This window comes from Lontra canadensis, unplaced genomic scaffold (genome assembly GCF_010015895.1).
Source record: "Lontra canadensis isolate GAN:19392208 unplaced genomic scaffold, GSC_riverotter_1.0 scaffold12, whole genome shotgun sequence".
NCBI lineage: Eukaryota > Metazoa > Chordata > Mammalia > Carnivora > Mustelidae > Lontra > Lontra canadensis.
The window spans coordinates 11514257-11535026 of record NW_022631006.1 but is presented as its reverse complement, the minus strand read 5'-3'; the positions used below and the strand labels follow the sequence as shown (position 1 = coordinate 11535026).

The following is a 20770-nucleotide window of genomic DNA, read 5'->3' as shown; positions in this document are numbered from 1 at the left end:
AAGAGGAAAGGGAGTGATAACATTGTAGTTTGCTCTGGTCTGGGTGACAGAATCAAAAGTAATTTCTGTATTTTACTTATAGTCTTAAGTTTTCTTAATTCTCTTTTTTAAAGATTTTATTTATTTACTTGACAGAGAGAGAGAGATCACAAGAAGGCAGAGAGGCAGGCAGAAAGAGAGGGGGAAGCAGGCTCCCTGCTGAGCAGAGCCCAATGTGGGGCTGGATCCCAGGACCCTGAGATCATGACCCAAGCCAAAGGCAGAGGCTCAACCCACTGAACCACCTAGGTGCCCCAAGTTTTCTTAAGTCTACACTCACAACATATAGATAGTATACCAATCTAAAGTACATGGAAGAAATTAATCCATTGAGATTATCTCAGGAGCTCTAAAGAAAATGCCACTATAGTAGAAATGTATGTATAGTTAATTAATGATAAATAGTCAATTGAGAATGTTATTAACATTTGTTTGGTTTGGTATAAACAACCTGTGGGCTCTGATGAAAACCAAATTTACTCACTGTAATACTATGATCTCATTTGGCTTTCAGATTTTAAGATCTTAAGAAAACTTCGCCTCATTAAAGTTAATGTTCTAACAATTCCAATGCCTTTGTGACTTAGGTGTAGGTTTGTTTTTTCAAAAGAAATCCTATGACAACTGAGAAGAGATGCATAAGCCTGTTTTTTAAAAGAGAGAGAATCAAGCTTTAAATGTTACATAGAGTTTGATGTATTTTTTACTTTCATTATTATCTAAGATAAGTGGGTCCTAGTTACAGAAGGCTCTTCTATTTTGGTAAGCAACTATGACAAGTTTGAGTTCAGAGCCAAGGAAGAACCAAGATACTTTGAGTAATAAAAGGAAGATAAATATGAGGGGCCCCAGACACTGAGAGAAGAGACTGGAGCCAACTACACTGAACACTGAATGGGGGAAGGGGAGATTACAAAGGCTAGCAGCAGAGAAGAAGAACTATGAGAAAACGTTAAACTAGGATTTCACATTGTTAGCTGTGGGGTGTGTAAAATAAACTTGCTAATTTCTATCCCCCCCCCCCTCAAATCTTCAGTCAACTTTACCTTACTCTCTGATGTCTTTCTGGGGAAAAGGGCAGAGGAGGTCTCTGAGGGAGCATTAAGAGAAGGCAAGGGGAGCAGCAAACATCTGGGTTACATCAACTTTAAAAGAAATTAGGGGATGCCACCGAAAAGCTCATGTGCAGAGTTTTGAAAGTGTTATAATTTCCTATTATTTCAAGATGAAGCTCATTTGGGGAAATGGTCACCGTTTAGAAATCCACCACTTTAAAAAATTATATTCATACAATATAATAATTGATTACAATGGAAGATCATTTATAAGAACTATAACAATGTCACAGCTTTGTGGCATTCCATCTGCAAAACACAGAAACTTCCCAAGAAATTATCAATCCAAGACTTAAGAAACAGAAATTGAGGGTGAAACTATTTTTGAAACACTTTTACTGTGAGTTAGTAGCATGAGCTAAAAATTAAGTTAATTTTTTATTCCCTCCCATTGAATCCAAAAAGTATCAAGACTACTCCTATTAGCTTGCTTTTGAACTCACTGTTATTTAAACCCATAATGGTGTGTTTTATTAACATTGTTTAAAAAAAAGAAGAATCAAGATTTTTGCCTCAAATTTTCCTTTTAAATATGCAGACCCTAAACAGCTGTCCCCTAAACCTAATAGTACCATCATAACATATAAATTTTCTGGATAAGCCAGACATTAAATCAGAGAGTTTGTGTTTTGCCTGTGCTTAACTACAGAAGTCTCTACTCCAGTTTCAAGCCCACAAACCCAGATAAAGAGGAGGAGGTAACTCAGTGCATATTGGCCCTCCTATGGGATCAGCAGAATCCCAGAACCTCTCTCCCACTTACAAGTAGCATACAGACGCACTACATATGTGTCCCCTTCAGGATCATTAAGTTGAACAACTTTTTTATTGCAGGTGCCCAAGGAGAAAAAGAAAGCATATTTAATAAGAACAATAATCCACTCTTACTCAAGACTGACATTTGGAATCAAATCTAGCAAAGGGGAATACCATATATGAAGTCTCCCTCTTCTGGGTAAGTTGTTTTTTTTTTTTTTTTTCCCAAGAATTCAGCAGCAAATGATAGATCTTTTGACTATTCTGTTCATATACCGCTAATCTGGCAGGACAAAGAAGGGAAGAGTTCCTTCATGGCTGTCTGAAGGATCTGCTAACCACACTTTTGTATCACTGCCCCAATTTTCTTTAGGAGATCTGCAGTTCAGAACTGATAGATGTACTTAATATATGAGTGCTATAGAGCTAGTAATTGTAATATAAAACTTATACTCAAACTGTTTCAAATTATTGATGTTTGTGGGTTTACATGTGTCACGAATCCATTTTTTTATATTTTATGTGAGAGACAGAGAGAGAGAGAGCATGCACAGGCCAGGGGGAGGGCAGAGGGAGTAGGATTGGGAGCGGGGCTGATCTCAGATCACAACCCCAGCCTAGTCAGATGATTAAACAACTAAGCCACCCAAGCCCCAGTCACTAATACATTTTTTAAAGAAAAACGTGGGGGTTTTTTTTGTTTTGTTTTCATGTTGTACTAAGAAGAGATAAACTTGGAACTTGGTGGTGATGGTGTGACAGCCACCCACTCGGGAAACAATCATGTTTGGTAGAAGTGAAACCTCCCAGGGTTCAGTCAATATGCTCAACCCAGTCCTATGCATACTTAGTTCCTGGATGCTCTGATAAAGCATGATAAAATTGTCAGAGGACTGAGGAATAATGCTTCAAGTTCTCATTACCTCACATAGAAAATAATGTATTCATGTAATCATCCTAGCTGGCTTTTATAAATCAGTCTTATGGAAAGGGATCAATTCAGAAAGATCAAGAAATCATAGTTTAAAATTGAAAATAGACTAAATATCAAGCAAAAGGAAAATGGATTATTTGAATTATGAGACATGCACTCAACCAAATGTTATACAGCTCTTAAAAATGATGTGTATGCAAAACAGATAATCATGTCAAAAAATGGGCAGAAGACATGAACAGACACTTCTCCAATGAAGGCAATACAAATGGCTATCAGACGCATGAAAAAATGTTTTAGCCATCAAGGAGATTCAAATCAAAACCACACTGAGATGTCACCTTACACCAGATAGAATGGCCAAAATTAACAAGACAGGAAACAACAAGTGTTGGAGAGGATGTGGAGAAAGGGGAACCCTCTTACGCTGTTGCCGTGAATGCAAGTTGGTGCAGCCACTTTGGAAAACAGTGTGGAGATTCCTTAAGAAATTAAAAATAGAGCTACCCTATGGCCCTGCAATTGCACTACTGGGTATTTACCCCAAAGATACAGATGTAATGAAAAGAAGGGCCATCTGTACCCCAATGCTCATAGCAGCAATGGCCACGGTCGCCAAACTGTGGAAAGAACCAAGATGCCCTTCAACGGACGAATGGATAAGGAAGATGTGGTCCATATACACAATGGAGTATTATGCCTCCATCAGAAAGGATGAATACCCAACTTTTGTATCAATGTGGACGGGACTGGAAGAGATTATGCTGAGTGAAATAAGTCAAGCAGAGAGAGTCAATTATCATATGGTTTCACTTATTTGTGGAGCATAAGAAATAACATGGAGGACATGGGGAGATGGAGAGGAGAAGGGAGTTGAGGGAAATTTGGAGGGGGAGATGAACCATGAGACACTATGGACTCTAAAAACAATCTGAGGGTCTTGAACGGGCAGTGGGTGGAAAGTTGGGTGAGCCTGGTGGTGAGTATTATGGAGGACAGGTATTGCATGGAGCACTGGGTGTGGTGCATAAACAATGAATTCAGGTACACTGAAAAGAAATTTAAAAAAAATTTTTTTAAATGATGTGTATAATGACTGTACTAAAGACATTGGGAAAATGGTAATGATATGATGTAAAGTGAAAACAGAAGGATACACACACACACAATTATAAGAAATCTTGGCATAGAAGAAAAGACAATAAGGAAAAAAAATAGTAAGATAATTAGAAGTATGAATATTATTTTATTCCTTCTACTTTTTCTTATTTTTCAAATTTCTCTTAATGGACATATGTTATTTTCATAACAGAAAAAAAAAGATTTTTTTTCCTTTTTCCTATTAAAGGAAAAAATGAAACAAAATTTTCAATCCTAATATCCAATGGGAGTCATCACTCAATCAAACTGGAAAAGTTGATTAAACAAAAAAGAAAATTTTTTCCTACTGAAATTTGTTTTCACAGTTATGCAGCAGCTAGGATTACCAGACTGGAATAGTTCAGAGACAATACTCGGCAGTAGTAAAAGAAAGTCCATATTCTTCCCTATAAATACACACAGTTTCCAAAAGAAATAGAAAAAAGACTGAATAAGATTGATGGGTGTTTCTATGAAAGAGCTTGATAGACTTAACAAAATTTACTGAAGCTCAAGAAAGTATAAAATGGAATGTGATGCACAAAAAGTTGATGGTCAAGAGCCATTTAAAATCTAGAGATGTCAAGGAAACACCCAGTCTGAAAGGGTAATCTCACTGCAGCATCTGAACCCACATTGCTCTAATGCAAAAGTATAAATTCAGAAGATGTCAAGGAAATAAAATATTAAGAAAAAGTGATACTGAGCCTATTTGTTAATGGTGACACAAACCATAATCCTGGCAGCCTGTAAGATCTCACAGGGCATCTTGGGCTGAGAATCAGACTAGGCTGATAGCACAGAGTTCATTTTCTTCTCTGCTCAGTTCTCTCACAGGTATCCAAAGGTGGTGTACTAAAGCAATGTCATTCAAAAGAAACAGAATGCCAGCCACAAATGTGAGCCATGTAAGTAATTTTTCAAATTTTCTAGTAATCACATTCAAAAAAAATTTTTTTTAAACTGAGAGCTTTTCCCTTAAGGTCAGGAACAAGACAAGGATGTCCACTCTCACCATTTTTATTCAACATAGTACTACAACTCCAAGGCACAGCAGTCAGGGAACAAAAAGGAAAAGGCATCTAAAAATGATGAGGAAGAAGTAAAATTTTCACGATTTGCAGATGACATGATACTATATGTAGCAAACCCTCAACTCTACCAGAAAACTAGAACTGATAAATGAATTCAGTAAAGTTGCAGGATACAAAATGAATGTACAGAAATCTGTTGCATTTTTATATACTAACAATGAAGTAGCAGAAAGAGAAATTAAGAAAACTGTCCCATTTATAATTCTACCAAAATAATAAAATACCTAGGAATAAATTTAACCAAGGAGCATTACAGAATTATTTCTATGTAAGGATATTTATTATGTGGAAAAACCATGCTTACCATTTTAAAAACTAACATAATTCCCTTCCTTGGATATCTTTTAAAATTAAAGAAATATAGAAATAAAGATACATATATGGACATAAGGATGGCTTCAATTAGGAGTTCTCAACTCTACGTGTATAAAATCACCTTGGAAACTTAAAAAAACACTGGGATCTCAACTCCAAGACCCTCCTCTAATTAAGCTGGGGTTTCTCTGGGGCTCTGATACAACATGCAGTCCAGGTTGAAGGGCGCCAGATTAGATGACCTCTGAAGGGACTATCACAAACCCTCACATTGTCCTTCACCTGCCCAGTTGCTCCCAGCCTGGTCAAGAATGTTAGCACAATTTGAGACACCCTCTCAAGAAACACTGAGATAGCTACTGGTGTTCATACATGCCATTAGCAAATGGTACAGTAGTCCCCCTTTATCTGCAAGGGACACATTCTGAGACCCCCAGTGGATGCCTAAAACCACAGATAGTACCAAATCCTGTACTATGTTTTTTCCTATACATACCTATATACAATAAAGTTTAACTTCTAAATTAGACACAGTAAGAGACTAATAACAATAACTAATAAAATAGAACACTTATAACAATACACTTAATAAAAGTTACATGAACATGGTCTCTCTCTCTCTCAAAATATCCTATTGAACTCACCCTTCTTCTTGTGATGGGATGAGATGATAAAATGCCTACATGATGAGAGGAAGTGAAGTAAATGACATAGGCACTGTGATGTAGCATTGGGCTACTACTGACCTTCTGATGATATGTCAGAAGGGGGATCACCTGCTTCCAGACCATGGTTGAGCACAGGTAACTAAAGTCACGGAAAGCAAAAGTGCAGGGAAATGGGGGGCTACTGTATCTCATAGCCTGGTACAAAAGTGTGCACTTCCTATTCAGCAGTCCCATTAATTTCTACAATACAGAATCATGCCACCTCTACTTAGTTTTAAAACTAAAGTCAGCAAATTTTGTTAAAGGCTAATATAACATGTATCTCTTAAGCACTTTCACATAATAGATTTCAAATACAGAAGACAGGTCCTAATCCGAAAGGAATATGAGTAACAAAACAAAAAAAAATTGAAAAGGTTATAAAAGGAAGGGTTTTATCACTCTTATTTTGTGACTTAGGTTTATAGTGCTTAGCATTACAGCTTACACAATGCTAAGAACATAGATGAGTAATGTGTATAATACAAATATATACTACATACAGATAAACTACATCTATATTATGTAATTACGTTTATATTCCTACAATTGTATACAAAGCCCTTCAAATACAAAATAAATAGGGTAGTCCACACTTACACATCACTCATGAATGGGAAGAATTCTAATTTAGGCTCTTACTTCCATGGGACCCTGAACACGTCACTCCCTTTCAGGACCTTAATCTCTTCATCTCTAGAATGGAGCACTATTACCCACACCTTGGGTTTTTTTTTTTTTTTTTTTTAATGAAAGTTAAATGGAGAAGCCCTAGAGCTCCCACATGGTAGTTGTGCAATAAATATGTATTGAATCTGAATGTAGCTGCCCACCTTCCTCACTTCTGAGCACAGCAGAAGAGAGAACTACAGCCTAGAAGGAAAATTAATAGCTCAAAGTCAAACAGTGATCACTGACATGGAGCCAGATTTCCAGACTGGTGCTTTCATCCCACCTCCTTCCCCTCAAATATGTCGACCATGAGAATGAGGCTGCCTCCCAATTCCAAGACTTCCTGCCAAAGGAGGCCACAGGTACCTGGCTGTACCCACCCTACTATGATACACTCACCTCTGGCAACATCTGGACTTCTCTGATGCACTCCAGGCATCTTACTTCATTCCTGGATCAGGACCCACAGGTGCCAAGGATAGACCCAAAAGCATTTCCTAATATTTTCCATTAACATTGCAATAGGATCTAGTAATAGATTAATTGTTAATTGGTGTTTCACATCAGGTTCCCTAGAAACAGATCCTGAGATAAGGATTCATGTGCAAATGATTCATTTGGGAAGTATTTCCAGGAGCAACTGGCAAGGGAGGGAAAATGCCACACAGGGTGTGACTGCAGATAAAGTCCCATCCTCTGTCTGATCTCAAGGAGTGCTTAAGTGTACAAACTAACCTCAGAGCTTGCTCAACTTGAGGCAGGGGCACTGCTCTTCTATACTCTTGCACCCATCAGACTTTGGCTCCTGTAACTCAAGGGCACTACTTGAAGAAAACAACAGATGCAAGCACTTACGAGCAATGCACAGAGAAGCTGGAGATGAGCATAGAAGACAGTGGAGATCTAGGCAGAACCCCAACAGTATCCTCTGCAACCAAAAGCTCCAAGGGAGGACTCCAAGCTCCCTGGGATTATCTCAGATCTGAGCCCAGTTGATCGCTCCAATTTTTCAAAATCTAAAAAGTAGAAAGCCAGTCTCCATAGCCTGAGTACACTGTACAAAGACCACCACCCCAGCCATTGTAATTGGCCAATGATGGAACTCAGCAAGATTAGACACATCAAGCTCCTCTGGAAGATTGTTCTTTCAGAAGTTCTTACTGCTCAGTTTGAAAATTAAATAAACATCATGCTAGGCTCAAGGGACACAGATGTGTTCAAGAGATGACCCCTGTCCTAGAGGAGCTCACAGTAATGGGTAATCTTAAAAAAACAAAAATCTTGCCTGATTTCCTACCGAATCCTAAAGAACGCTTCATACTCAAATGATACAGGTTTCTCCCTTAAACTTTATAGATCAGGAACAATACATCTCAAAGCATTATACCATACTGAATTACAAAGAGGCGCTGCTTCATAAGGACTCAATGGAAAGCTAAATGAAACCACGAGAAAGTAACACTAACACTGCTTCTAACAATAATGATAATGAGAGCACGTGTGGAAGGCATATAATCAACAAATTTCTGAATATGTAAGTGCCTGGGTTATTACCATGGCCTCCAAGTAGAGGCCCCAATATCTATCAGTGTCCAGGTATTGCCACAAGATTTAACTGGTAATTTAAGGGACATTAAAAGATATGCTAGGGGCATTACTTCAAATCCACTATGTAATTGTACATATTTTAAACATACTTTGTATGAGATGATACTTGAAAGGAATAAGATTTATTATCAAATGTTCCTTGGGGAATTAGTCATATCATATTAATGACAGATCTAATACACAGAGCCATAAGACTTGAGAGAGTCCAGATATGCAACAGCACAGCTCAAAGCCACACACCACATTAGCTTACAAAGATTCACCACCTCTTAGAAACTTGCTCTAGACTACAGAATTATTTAGGGTCAAGACTAAACTCATCCTCAAAGTCCCTCTGAGCACAAAATCCATGCTTTTAAACACCATACTACAGTGGCAACAATTAAAAACCTGCTAACACTGGAAATGAACCACATGGCTCTAGGCATCTTTATGGCTTATCCATGTCACACAGGAATCACACTTTCAGAGGCTCTGTCTTTACCACTAGAATTTCAAAGTATGATCATTTTACTTCATTAGGCACTTAATGCGATTTTCTAAAACAAGCAAATACAAAAAAACTGTATGTATTCATTATGTTATTAGTGATCAGTCCACATTTTAGTTCTGGAAAGAGACTAATTACTTCAATCCTACCAATTACTGTCTAGATTATACCTAGTCCCTCTTGATATCTTTATCATTTCTTGAAATTTCCCATCCCATGTGATAAATTCATTTTATGATATTCCCTTTAAAAACTATATTCTTCATAGTATCCAAATGATTCAAAATCATCGGCAAATGTGATTGACTGCCAGAATGAAGTATATTTTAAGTTTACTTTGTTATGTTATTATTAGCAGAAAAGGGACAAAGAATAAGAAACAATGGAATAAAGGTTTGAAATTTACTTTTGCTAACTTTTATTATTTTTATATATACATAATTTATATATATAATTATTAATTATCATTAGTGTGTAAAGACATGTTTTAAAGAATTTCAAATTCAAGAATCATTCTCATAAATATTTATCAATTTAAAAGTAATGAAAATCTGTGTTATGGTGGATAATCTATTCTAAATTAAACTATCAAGTAAATGTGAGATTCTTATCACTATCACTTGATACAGTAATCTGTCAAAGTCTCTTATCAATGTTTCCCAGAAATTTACTAATTAAATAAGTTAATACTTATGAGATGTTGTCTATATACAAGACATAGCATAAGTGCCAATTTTAAGTAGTAGTAGATCTAAAAATGAAGTGATAGTTATGTGTCTGTGTTCCACAAAACCAACTTCATAGGGATTGGAAGTTGAATGAGTAGCACAAGCAAGAAATGAAGATAAAATTGACTTACTTTGTAATTGTTAACAAATTGAAAGGGAAAAGTAACATGTACTTAATTAAAAGAGAAAACCACCAAATGTCAAGACTTGTTTTGTGGTCCCAGAAATCTTAAAAATAACCCAAAGAATTTATTTCTTACTTGCTGTCGATGAGCACCTCAGATAGCCGATTATTCACTTGGTTATCACTCTTATGGCGAAACTGAAAGTCAAAATGTTTGTGAAAAAACATATTTAATCATACTCTGTCAGCGCAAATAGGAGCACTAAAAATACTTTGAGATCATCTGTTTGGACAATATCACCATCAATCCAAAATTAGCAAAGTTTATGCTTACCTGGAACCCAGCTCCATGTGTTCTAAATCTGAGTCAATACCCTTCTCACAAACCCTGGAGGTAACCAATGAAACAAGTCTAGCCACATGCTCTTCTAATTCCCACACATTTTTAAATGCGTCTAAGATGACAATACGCTCTTTACTCTGCCACACAGTTCCAGAGAAAACTATATATTTTGAGATCTTCAACAGGGAAAGGAGCCTTCCATTTCTCTCACATATGTGCTCAATACTTCATTGAAACACCAGTCATTCTTTTTCATGGATTTCTTTGAAACCACTAAGTTACTTGTAATAACATATATTTTTATTCTCCAGAAATTCTAATTGTTAACAGTAATCTTATGAAACACTGGGTACTTAAAACAAAACTCAAATTGCAATACCGAACCACATTTGGTACGGATTTGTTTTTTTATGCCCAAGTGATACCATTTCTTATTGTACATTCCAGTAATGTAAACATCATATACTGCTTAGAAGAATCCAAGTATTATGAACACTCTATTAAACTCATAAATTAACAGCCATTCAGATAAGACTACCATCAAAATTAGTGCATTTTCATTTAAAAAATTCAAAATGTTATATTAATATCACAATATGTAAAATGTTTCAACCAGTCCTTCTCTTATTCAATTTCCTTCCCAAACCCATCCCATTCTCTCTACTATGCTATGCCTAGTGTATGCAATTACCCTGACGGCCAAGTATAAGTCAGTGGATATTATCAGGAAAAATACAATCCTTAGCATTTTCTAACATGAAAACATTTATAATATCAGTAGAGAACTAAATTAACTCAGCCCATCCTTGGCATGCAAACTTCTCCTTCCCAATAGAACAACAGAAATATTATTTTGTCTGCGTTTGTTCCTCTATATCCACACTCCATCTTCTCCACTCTGCCTTGTTATGGGAAGCTAACCTATAAGGTCCTTACCCTCTGGCTCCTGGTTTGATTTGGCCAATAGGTTGTTCTGGCAGAAGATGAGAGTAGCCAGAGGAGAGTGAAATGGGGTATATCCCCGCCCCCTGGCTTCCTTCAAGCGGAGTGAGCTTGAAGGCAGAACCAGTTGTCATGAGCAGAAGTCAGATACAGGTAATTGCTTCCTCCCATTGCCCCTTCAGACAGAAAAGTAGTATTGCCCTCCATGTTGCTAAACTATGTGCTTTTCTTTGACAACTTTTCTTTTGCCCTTTTGTAAATAGTACCTTTGTTATTAATCTTTCTCCAACCTTACTAATTTCAGGGTGACATCTCTTTCCTGCCAAGACCCTGACTGATAAATATATCTGGTTATTGAACCCATACATGTTATCAGAAAAAAAAGCATATTCAAGAATTAACCACAGTAGAGACAAAAGGAGATTTAGTACTTAGTTGCATCTCTATCTAACCTGGAAATAACCCCCAAAATTGACTAGCTGGGAATCACAGAAAAGGACCAATTAGTTCATCCCCTGAAAGCTGAGCTGCCTATTCTCTGGGCCTCAAAATAAGCCACTCTCACTTCAGTTCAGATTTTGCCAAGAAGTCTTGGTATTGGAACAGAATCTGGTAGGACTAGAAATGGTTGTCTCATGCCCAGGCTGACTCTTCTTGACAATTTCTACTCTAAAAACAGATATGAAAGCGTAGAGAAGAACAGCAGAGGAACTTCCTCCTTAGAAAGGAGCAGTGATTTTATACCCATTATGAGACAGGCTTGTGCAAAGTGCTTTACACACAGCATCTCATTTTGTCCTTCCAAGAGTTCTGGTGTCATTAGCCACAAGATACAGACAAGGAAGGATTCAGAAATGTTGTTTTACTCATATAATAGTGTTAGAACATAACAGGATAAGGTGTCTTTCTTCCAAGTCCATGTTCTTTCTACTCTACCATTTTGCTCTACCATTAAGTGTGACTATATTGAATAAGACATTTAAAGCCAATATGTAGAAACTCAAGCATCTAAATAAATACTATTTCCCTGAAAGATCAGATATTGTGGAAAAGACACACATTTACTCCAAAGTTGTCCTTACGGAAATCATTATTAAAATTGTATCTCCTAGAACTACTCAGAGCATTCTTTGGAATGTCATCTTATTTTTTGAAGATGGGGCTATTTACCCTTAGAAAAGACATGAAGGGATGTCTTATGCTTGGAAATATGCAAAAGCTTCTCTTAGAAAGCAGGTAAGGTAAATATGTGTTTAGGGGCTGAGAAATGGCATTTGTTTCCAAAGCTGGGTGAACACAAAATTACAAGATTGGCTTTCTTCTGTACCTTGTACACTGATCATGAAGGCAATTCTGTATGAAGAGTTCCAATGTACTTTGAACAATGGCAACCTCACAGGAACGAATAAATTCCAAAATTACCACTTGTAAGTGACATGATTCATTAGTATGAACAGGTCCTATGTGTTAAAAATCCTGCATCAAAGGTTATAGTCACAATATGAACCATGAAATACATGAGGCACTTCATTAAAAATGAAAAGAGTCATACCTTATCTGTCCTACAGAAACATGGTATACGAAGACAAATACATTATGCACATGGATAATTTTCAAATGAGTCACATCAAATTGTTGATTTATCAAAAAATTATACATAAAACAACTATGAGGAAGGATCATACGAACCAACTTGATAAGTACAAATCTCCCTATCTCACTTTCCCATATTCAACCCTCTCAGGAGGGCAGGGTTCCCACAATCTCCATGAAGCCTTCCCTAATTCTCCTTCACACACTCCACCTCCACTACCAACTAACCTTTGAATGGCATCTTCTTCCCACAAAGAATGAAGGTGCTTTTTTTATTATGATTCATAAATTTTTTACATCACATTATTGTTATTCATGTCCATGTCTCATCTTCTCTTGCTGGATCTTAAGCTTATTTTTTAACTTCAGATTCTGTGTATGTTTTATTTTTGCATCTCCCGTATAGCTTAGCACAGAGGGGTCTGCATAAAGGCCAGTGTTCCAAAGCCAAACCAATTCAGGTAGACTATAAGTTAAAAACCCAGAACCACTACTGTTCTACAAAGCCAGTAATAAAGATAAGAAGGATTCACAAAAATACTCAGTCTAAAAGAAGAAAAATGGAACAAAGAACCAATGAGGCATAAAGAAAGCAGGAACAAGATGATAGATTTAAACCTAATCATAATGATATTCACATTAAATGTAAATTGGTTAAACATTCAGAGTTGCCTGGGTGGCTCAGTCATTAAGCATCTGCCTTCGGCTCAACCCATGATCTCAGAGTCCTGGGATGGAGCCCCACATCTCCCTGCTCCATGGGGAGCCTGCTTCTCTCTCTCCCACTCCCCCTGCTTGTGTCTCCTCTCTTGCTGTCTCTCTGTCAAATAAATAAAATTTTTTTAAAAAGATTTTCAGACTGTATAAAAAATCATTACCTAGTTATATGCCATCTACAAGACACCCACTTTAAAGACATAGATAAGTTAAAAATAGACAGTAGGAAATATAGGTATGAGTTCACAGGAGAAGCCTAGGCTAGGAATATAAATACGTAAGTCATTGGGATACAGATAGTTATTGAGGCTAGGGCACCCAGGGTGAGATATAAACTTTCTACATTTAGAATATTTGGTTTGTACAAGACCATGTTCTAAATCTTTGTATTTTAATGACCTCCCTTAGCTTATGCAGACTTCAAAATTCTCTATTGTTTTAGACTTCACTTGTTTACATTAATTGCCTGACTTCTGAAGTGATTTGATTTTCAACTCATGCTATAATGACCATAGGATGTGAGAGTACCTAACATTTACCAATTCCTAAAGCTTAGAGAAAGACATATGATATAGGATAAATAATACTTCACTGGGTAGAAGCAAGTTTGTGTTCTAATTCTGGTCTTACCATTAATTGATTGTATAATCATTAGCAAATCACTAGTTCTTTAGAGTCCTTGGTTTCTTCATCTGTAAAATGAGGGAGTAAGTCTAATTATTCAAGCCCTCTTGCTTTTAACATAAACAGGCTCTGGTTCTATGAAATCTGTATTAGTCACTAAAGAAATAGCAAAAGAGTTTTATTTAATACTGATCAAAAGAGCTCCATTCAAAAATTCCAAATGGATCCCAATTTTTTATCTTTGAGAGGTCACAATTGAAATTGAGACCTCAAAAATGCTCAAAAACAAATACTCACATAGTCATCTGTGGCATCTTTGACAGCTGTCATAGTTATCACCAGGACCAAAGGCACAATAGTGGTAAACCAGGTCAAGGAGGAGATTTCTGGAATCAGCTAAAACAAACATTTCAAATAGTTTAGGGCTTTTAAGTTAGGAAATATATCTTCCAAATTTTGTCATAAGATTCACAGAAAGTAATGGGATTATATCGTTATTTATACAAATGCAGAATAACTTTCAATAACTAAGTATTTGCATTCACTTATAAGACACACAGAAGTATCACTGAACCAATTTTTAGGCTACTTGACAAAAAATAAAATTTGTATACCAACTTGAGAAGTAAGCTTCTTGAAATCTTCCAGATAATCTTTTCCCAGGACATTTGTCACTTGTCTTTTCTCTGCTTCTCATCTCAACTTTTAACAATTTTACTAACTTCTCACCAATTCTAAAAGAGGGTTTCTTTGAGTATATACTTTATACCAAAGATTGTGCCAAGTACTTTCCATATTTTATGTCATTTGACCCTCAGAAAGTTCATTGAGTTAGATTCTGTACCAGATCTCTTTTGCACGCACCCAAAGGATTTGTATTCCATGTAAATAGCACCCCCAGTGCACAACATAGAATACATTGTGAATAGTGCCCTAGAGTCGGGAAATGCTGCAGCCCTAGATATCATTTTCCCATTTTGTAAATAAGTACCTGAGAGGTCACCCTGCTAGGTCAAGAATACACACTGCTAAAATTTGAAACTTAGATCTATTTGACTCCAAAACCACCCGCATGAGACATAACGAAAGTTGACAGGACTCTCTTAGGCGGTTTTCAAATGGGGTTTGATACGGAGCTGCTTCAGAGCCATCAGGTAGAAAAGAGTGGGGTGGATATGGTCAGTACGTGGAGATCAGGCACCATCAAAAACAGCTCTAAACTAAATCAATCTTATACAATAGCTTCCATAAAATTAAAAAAAAAAAAAACTTAAAAGCCTCTGAGGTACCAATAAAAACATTGGCCTGAGTGGCAGAAAAGCTGGATTCTAGTCCTAGTTCTATCATTGACTCATGGTAAAAGTTTTACACATTATTTATCCTTTTTGGGTCTCATTTCCTAATAAACAGAAGAAAGGAGCCTGCACCAAACCATCCCAAAGTCTCCTTCCAGATATAAAATTCTGTGAACAAGAGCCTTTGACTATACATAAGAAAGCCATTAAAGAAATGAGCTCAAAATTCTGGAATGATGTAAAGAGTTATATAAAGAAACAAAAAGCAAATTCATAAGGGGAAGAAGGAAAAAGAAATTGGACTCCAAAGTCTTTTCAATAAATTGTAAGGTATACATCAACTGTGGAGGTTTTGTTGTTGTTGTCTGGTTTTGTTGTGCCTGTTTAGCATCCATTTCTTCTCAAGTAGAAATTAGCCTTGTAAAATTATCTTGGGAATTATCTCACCCCTTCTACTGTCAGTACATACAATGTTGGCAGACTCGTTCCACTCTGGCTCCACACTTTGGCCTGTGATCTAGGTCAAGACAACTACTGTTACAAATTCTTGAGCCACCATGATTAGTTAAAGAATAGGGATGTAACTCAGCATGGTCCAGTGAGAGCTAATCACAAGACTTGTTGGAACAACCAATTAAAAAAAGAAAAAAGACTCATTCTCTTTTTTTTAATCCCTCTATCTCTCTCTCTTTAATGCTGGAGATGAAGCAGGAGAATAAAGGTCTAAAGCTTTCAGGGGCGACCAGGTAGATTGGGCCTGCCCAAGTAAGGCCAACATGGAGGAAAGAGAAGTCACATCCTATCGAAACAGTTTGCCCATAAATCCAGTCATATATGAAATGATATAATCCTAAATATATTTCCTTTTTGCTTTAACAAATTTAGGTTTCTGCCACTTACAACCAAAAGCTTCTTAATACAAATATTTATTATTCTGGACTGTTCACATCTAATCCATCTTTTTAACCTTCTAAAATTAACACAGCGCCCTGTGCATTTTGAATGTAACATTTTGGTCTGATTAAATTACTATAAAATAAATATTAGGTAAATAACCAGCTCTCATGAACTGTTTATGTATATTCATTGATTTATGCATTTTATTCCCTAAAATATCAGTAAAAGCTAAAATTTCATTTAAGCTAATATTTTAGTCAGATGGGAGAAAAAATGAAGTTTATTAACTACCAATTAACCACCAAAAACTGTTAAAAAATGGTCACTCTACAGTGAAGATAGAGCATACATCATTTGTTATATATAGAAAAGATGTCATTGTTCTTAGAAACAAATGAAATTTGCCCAATTAGGTTCCACTAACTACCACTCAGCTAGACTACCTCAACTCTGGCAACACCCACACTGTTGATGTGAGAAGGAGATAAAGAAAAGAGGGAGGCTATGGACAGTAATTATTAGGCTCTGGTTTGGTTCAGATAAAGTGCATAGCTGCATTCTAAAATGACCTCAGTGTTTAAAATGATGAATGTACTAGTTTTTACCCATTACTAGCCCTCCCACATTTGTGAAAAGAAACAGCAAAAATAACAGTCAAAATCTGATAAGAATGGTTTTATCTAATCAAGAACACTCAGTTGAGTGAATTAGCATACTTTTTCAAATTATATAAATACTTTTAACAAACAGATGATGAAGAGGAACAATCTAAACATTACCTGTAAAATCAGAAGGAAAAGGAAATAGGCATTTGCCACTCTTTGGAACTGTTCAAATAAATTAATTGGCAAGAAGGTAAGAATGTTGTATTTGGATGTGTGGATACGATTATCCTGAAAAAGAAATACCATCATGTTAGATTGGGGCAAGGTATTGCTCATTATCAGAACAGCTCTAAAACTTACAAGGCTAAACATGATTTTGCCAGAACAAGACAGATAAACCAATTATGTAGAAAATGTTAAGTTCTCTTGGCTCAAGGTCTTCATTTTTCCCAAAGATGACACTCTCCTGATATAGGTGAAATTACTGGCCAGTGCCATAAAATCATCCATGACTTAAAAATGTATCAAGTACAATACCTGCCTCTGAGATGTTTTACTCTTATGCATTCATACATTTGGCAAATATTGCTTGAACACCTACTATATGCAGACACTGAGTTTATGCTGTGACTGTGAGGTTGGAAGAAACTTCAGGGATTATCTGGTCCACCTTCCTACCCTTTAGATAACTTTGACAAGGGGATCCTAGGCTTGTCTTTGAAAGTCTTCTGTGATGGAAAACTGACCACCTCACAAACCAGCCTATTTCTATTTCAGATTTGGAATTGCTAGAAAGGTCTATTATGAGAAACCCAAATCTGCTTTCCTGTAACTTTTTACCATGTGCCAATTTCCATCCCCATGGTCACCTACACCAAGTCTAAGCCCTTTATATGTTGGAAATCTTCAAATATTTGAAGACCATTCACAGGACTTCCCAAAATCTCTATTCTGATCCAGGCATTCTCAAACCCCTCAGCCACTCCATGACTTATTTAACAGAAATCTCTTCCTGAGCAGTTTCTTTTAGATTTATCCAACCTCTCTGTATCTCTCTTAAAACATGTTGCACAGAACCATACACATATTGCAGATCTGAGTCAGCCAGCCCACATACAGTAGAGACTTCAATGTTCTATGTTCTAGACTATTGTATTAACATACCTTAAAATTTCATCAGCATTTTGGCAATTGTATGTCACTGTTTATTCACGGAATTTGGATGAACTAAAATCTCTAGATCATCTCTTCATAAATCACTATGAAATCAGGTTTCCCCTTCCTAAATACTTATAGGTTGCTTTTTTAAAATACTGATGTACAAGGTCTTTCATATATTTCTACTGTACCAACCTATTGAAAAAAAATTTTTGAATATACCATCTTAAATTATTCAATATTTTCTGCCATCAAAAAATTTCAAACATGTGCCTTTTATATATTCTTCCAAAGCTGTAGACTAATACATTACAAAGGATATGACTAAAGACCAAAAAAATTTTTTTTAATTAAAAAAATAGCTTTCTATGCTGATGGTACTCTTGGAGAGAAGGAAGGAGGAAAAGAACAAGGAGAAAGGAGTACATCTGGAGAATCCACACAGCATCTTTAGTGCTGAACATGGTGAACATTTCTTTTTTTTTTTTAAGATTTTATTTATTTATGACAGACAGAGATCACAAGTAGGCAGAGAGGCAGGCAGAAAGAGGAGGAAGCAGGCTCCCCACTGAGCAGAGAGCCCGATACGGGACTCGATCCCAGGACCCTAGGATCATGACCTGAGCCGAGGCAGAGGCTTTAACCCACTGAGCCACCCAGGCACACCCATGGTGAACATTTCTAAAACCACCAGACTTTCTGCAAGAAGTGTGGTAAGTACCAACCCCACAAAGTGACACAGTATAGGAAAGGCAGATTCTCTTTATGTCCCAGGAAACAATGTTATGACAGGAAGCAGAGTAGATATGGTGGGCAGACTAAGCTGATTTTCTAGCAAAAGGCTAAAACTACAAAGACTGTGCTGAGGCTTGAATATGCTGACCCCAACTACACATCGAATGGAATCTAAGATGGCTATTAAGAGATGCAAGCAGGGGCCCCCAGGGGGCTGAGTCCCTGGAGCGTCTGGCTCTTAATTTCAGCTCAGGTCATGATCTCAGGGTTGTGAGACTGAGCCCCGTGTCGGGCTCCATACTGGGCATAGAGCCTGCTTAAGATTCTCTCTCCCTCTTTACCCCTCTCCACTATCCCCATGGGCATGAGCATTTTGAACTGGTAGGAGATGTTCATTGGCAAACTACTAGAGACCTCTGCAGAGATTAACATCTTTTCAGTTGTTCACACAAAATGTTCGGTTGAATTTAACCATTTATAAATGTACCTAACTATACTCCCACGAGACTTAACTCCATCTTATCTACAAAGATAGCAAAATCTGGGGTGATAAGTCTCTCTGAAATTCTGAATCAATACGCCCAGAGATTTTCCACCCACTCATATTTTAAAACTGAGATTAGTTGGTGTGACTTAGTTTAAGTGAAACTACGCTTCCAGCAATCATTGTTACTGTTGTTAAAGAAAATGAGTACCTACTAAAATAGCCTTTTTTTTTTTTTTTAAGAGACAGAGAAAGCATGAGCAATGGTGGTCAGGGATTGGGGAAAGTATAGAGGAAGAGGGAGAAGAAGAATCTCCAGTAGACTCCATGCCCAGCACAGAGCCTGACATAGGGCTCCGTCTCACAAGCCCATGATCATGACCTGAGCCAAAATCAACGGTCAGTCACTTAACTGACTGAGCCACCCAAGTGCCCCTTAAATAGCTATTTTAAACATTTACCAGAAATCATTGTGTCTAGCTCTGTGCAACAAGCTATGGCACAGTAAGAGAGGTGTCAAGAAAAATTTCCCAGCTTAGCTGGTCTGATACATAGTAATGTACTTAAAACTGTTCTATAAGCTGATGAGGAGGGAGGAGTATTTTGCAGTGAGCTATCTACTCAAGGTCTGGGCTAAAAGGAAGGCTGTGAGAACTGTCAATGATGAAACATATTTCTGATGAAGGGATTGGAGAAAATAGTAGGGAGGAGAAAAGCTAAGGAGAAAAAGCAGTTAACTAAAAAAAAAAAAATCACATATTCCTGTTTTATATTTTCTTCTAAGTTGAAACTAAAATGAGGTTGAGCCTGTATCTCGTAAAAGGACAGATGGAACATCTGCTGGGAAGCTCAAAACCATGACTGGAATCATAAAGAAACTCTCCTACAAAACTGAATCCCACATAGGTGAAAAGACAATTGAGCAGGACAAAGTGATAATAGTCACAGGTCTGTGACGATTTTCTCTTATTTAACTTAACATATAACAATGATTGTGATGTTCTGGCTCTGTTGTGACTTGATCACAGATGATGCAAACCCTCATAGCTATGCCTGGGAACAAAGAACGAGGGCTCCCCCTCCTGGAGTGCCATTTACCTGTCTTTTTTAATTGAAAGGAGAAAGCGTTTCTATTTCCAGGGCCTTATCCAAGGATGTGAGTATAGGTAAGACCTTAAATATTCTGTCATTTCACTGAACCACCTATTGGCTTACAGTCAAATTTTAGTACAGTTCATTCCATAATACAGCACAGAAGATCCCCACCTCTATCCCTTCAGCATGACTTTTCCACCATGAACCACTAGAAACACCCCTATTCAAAAGAATTGAGGAGGAGGAGAAGGAAAAGGAGAACAAGGAGAAAGGAGTACATCTGGAGAATCCATACAGCACCTTTAGTGCTAAAGGAAATCAGGCTGGAAGTCATGGCTTTCATTTGTTAGCCAGGTGGACCAGTTAACCGGTCCCACAATGTGGTAGATTAACCATGCGGCCATAGGCCATTCTGGAGCAGGGGAACCTCCCATGCAGTGTGAAAGGGGTCTACCCCTAGAGGAGCATCAGAGAATATGTGTTCCCTAGAGGGAGCTTACTTCCAAGAGGAAGAGGGCAGAGCTGAGCTGCTGAGGCCCAGATATCCCTCCAACACTGAC

General features: G+C 37.1%; 1 protein-coding gene across 6 annotated transcripts in view; it reads right to left on the bottom strand.

Moving 5' to 3' along the window:
- Nucleotides 1-20770, bottom strand: part of ATP8B4 (ATPase phospholipid transporting 8B4 (putative)) — a 253877-nt gene that overhangs the window by 161508 nt on the left and 71599 nt on the right. For all 6 annotated transcript variants that reach the window (XM_032856525.1, XM_032856521.1, XM_032856524.1 and 3 more), the window contains 3 exons: nt 16913-17026; nt 14239-14337; nt 9859-9920 (listed from right to left, as the gene is read on the bottom strand). In XM_032856525.1, the coding sequence (XP_032712416.1) occupies nt 9859-9920; nt 14239-14337; nt 16913-17026 (275 nt within the window). The remainder of the gene's footprint in view (nt 1-9858; nt 9921-14238; nt 14338-16912; nt 17027-20770) is intronic.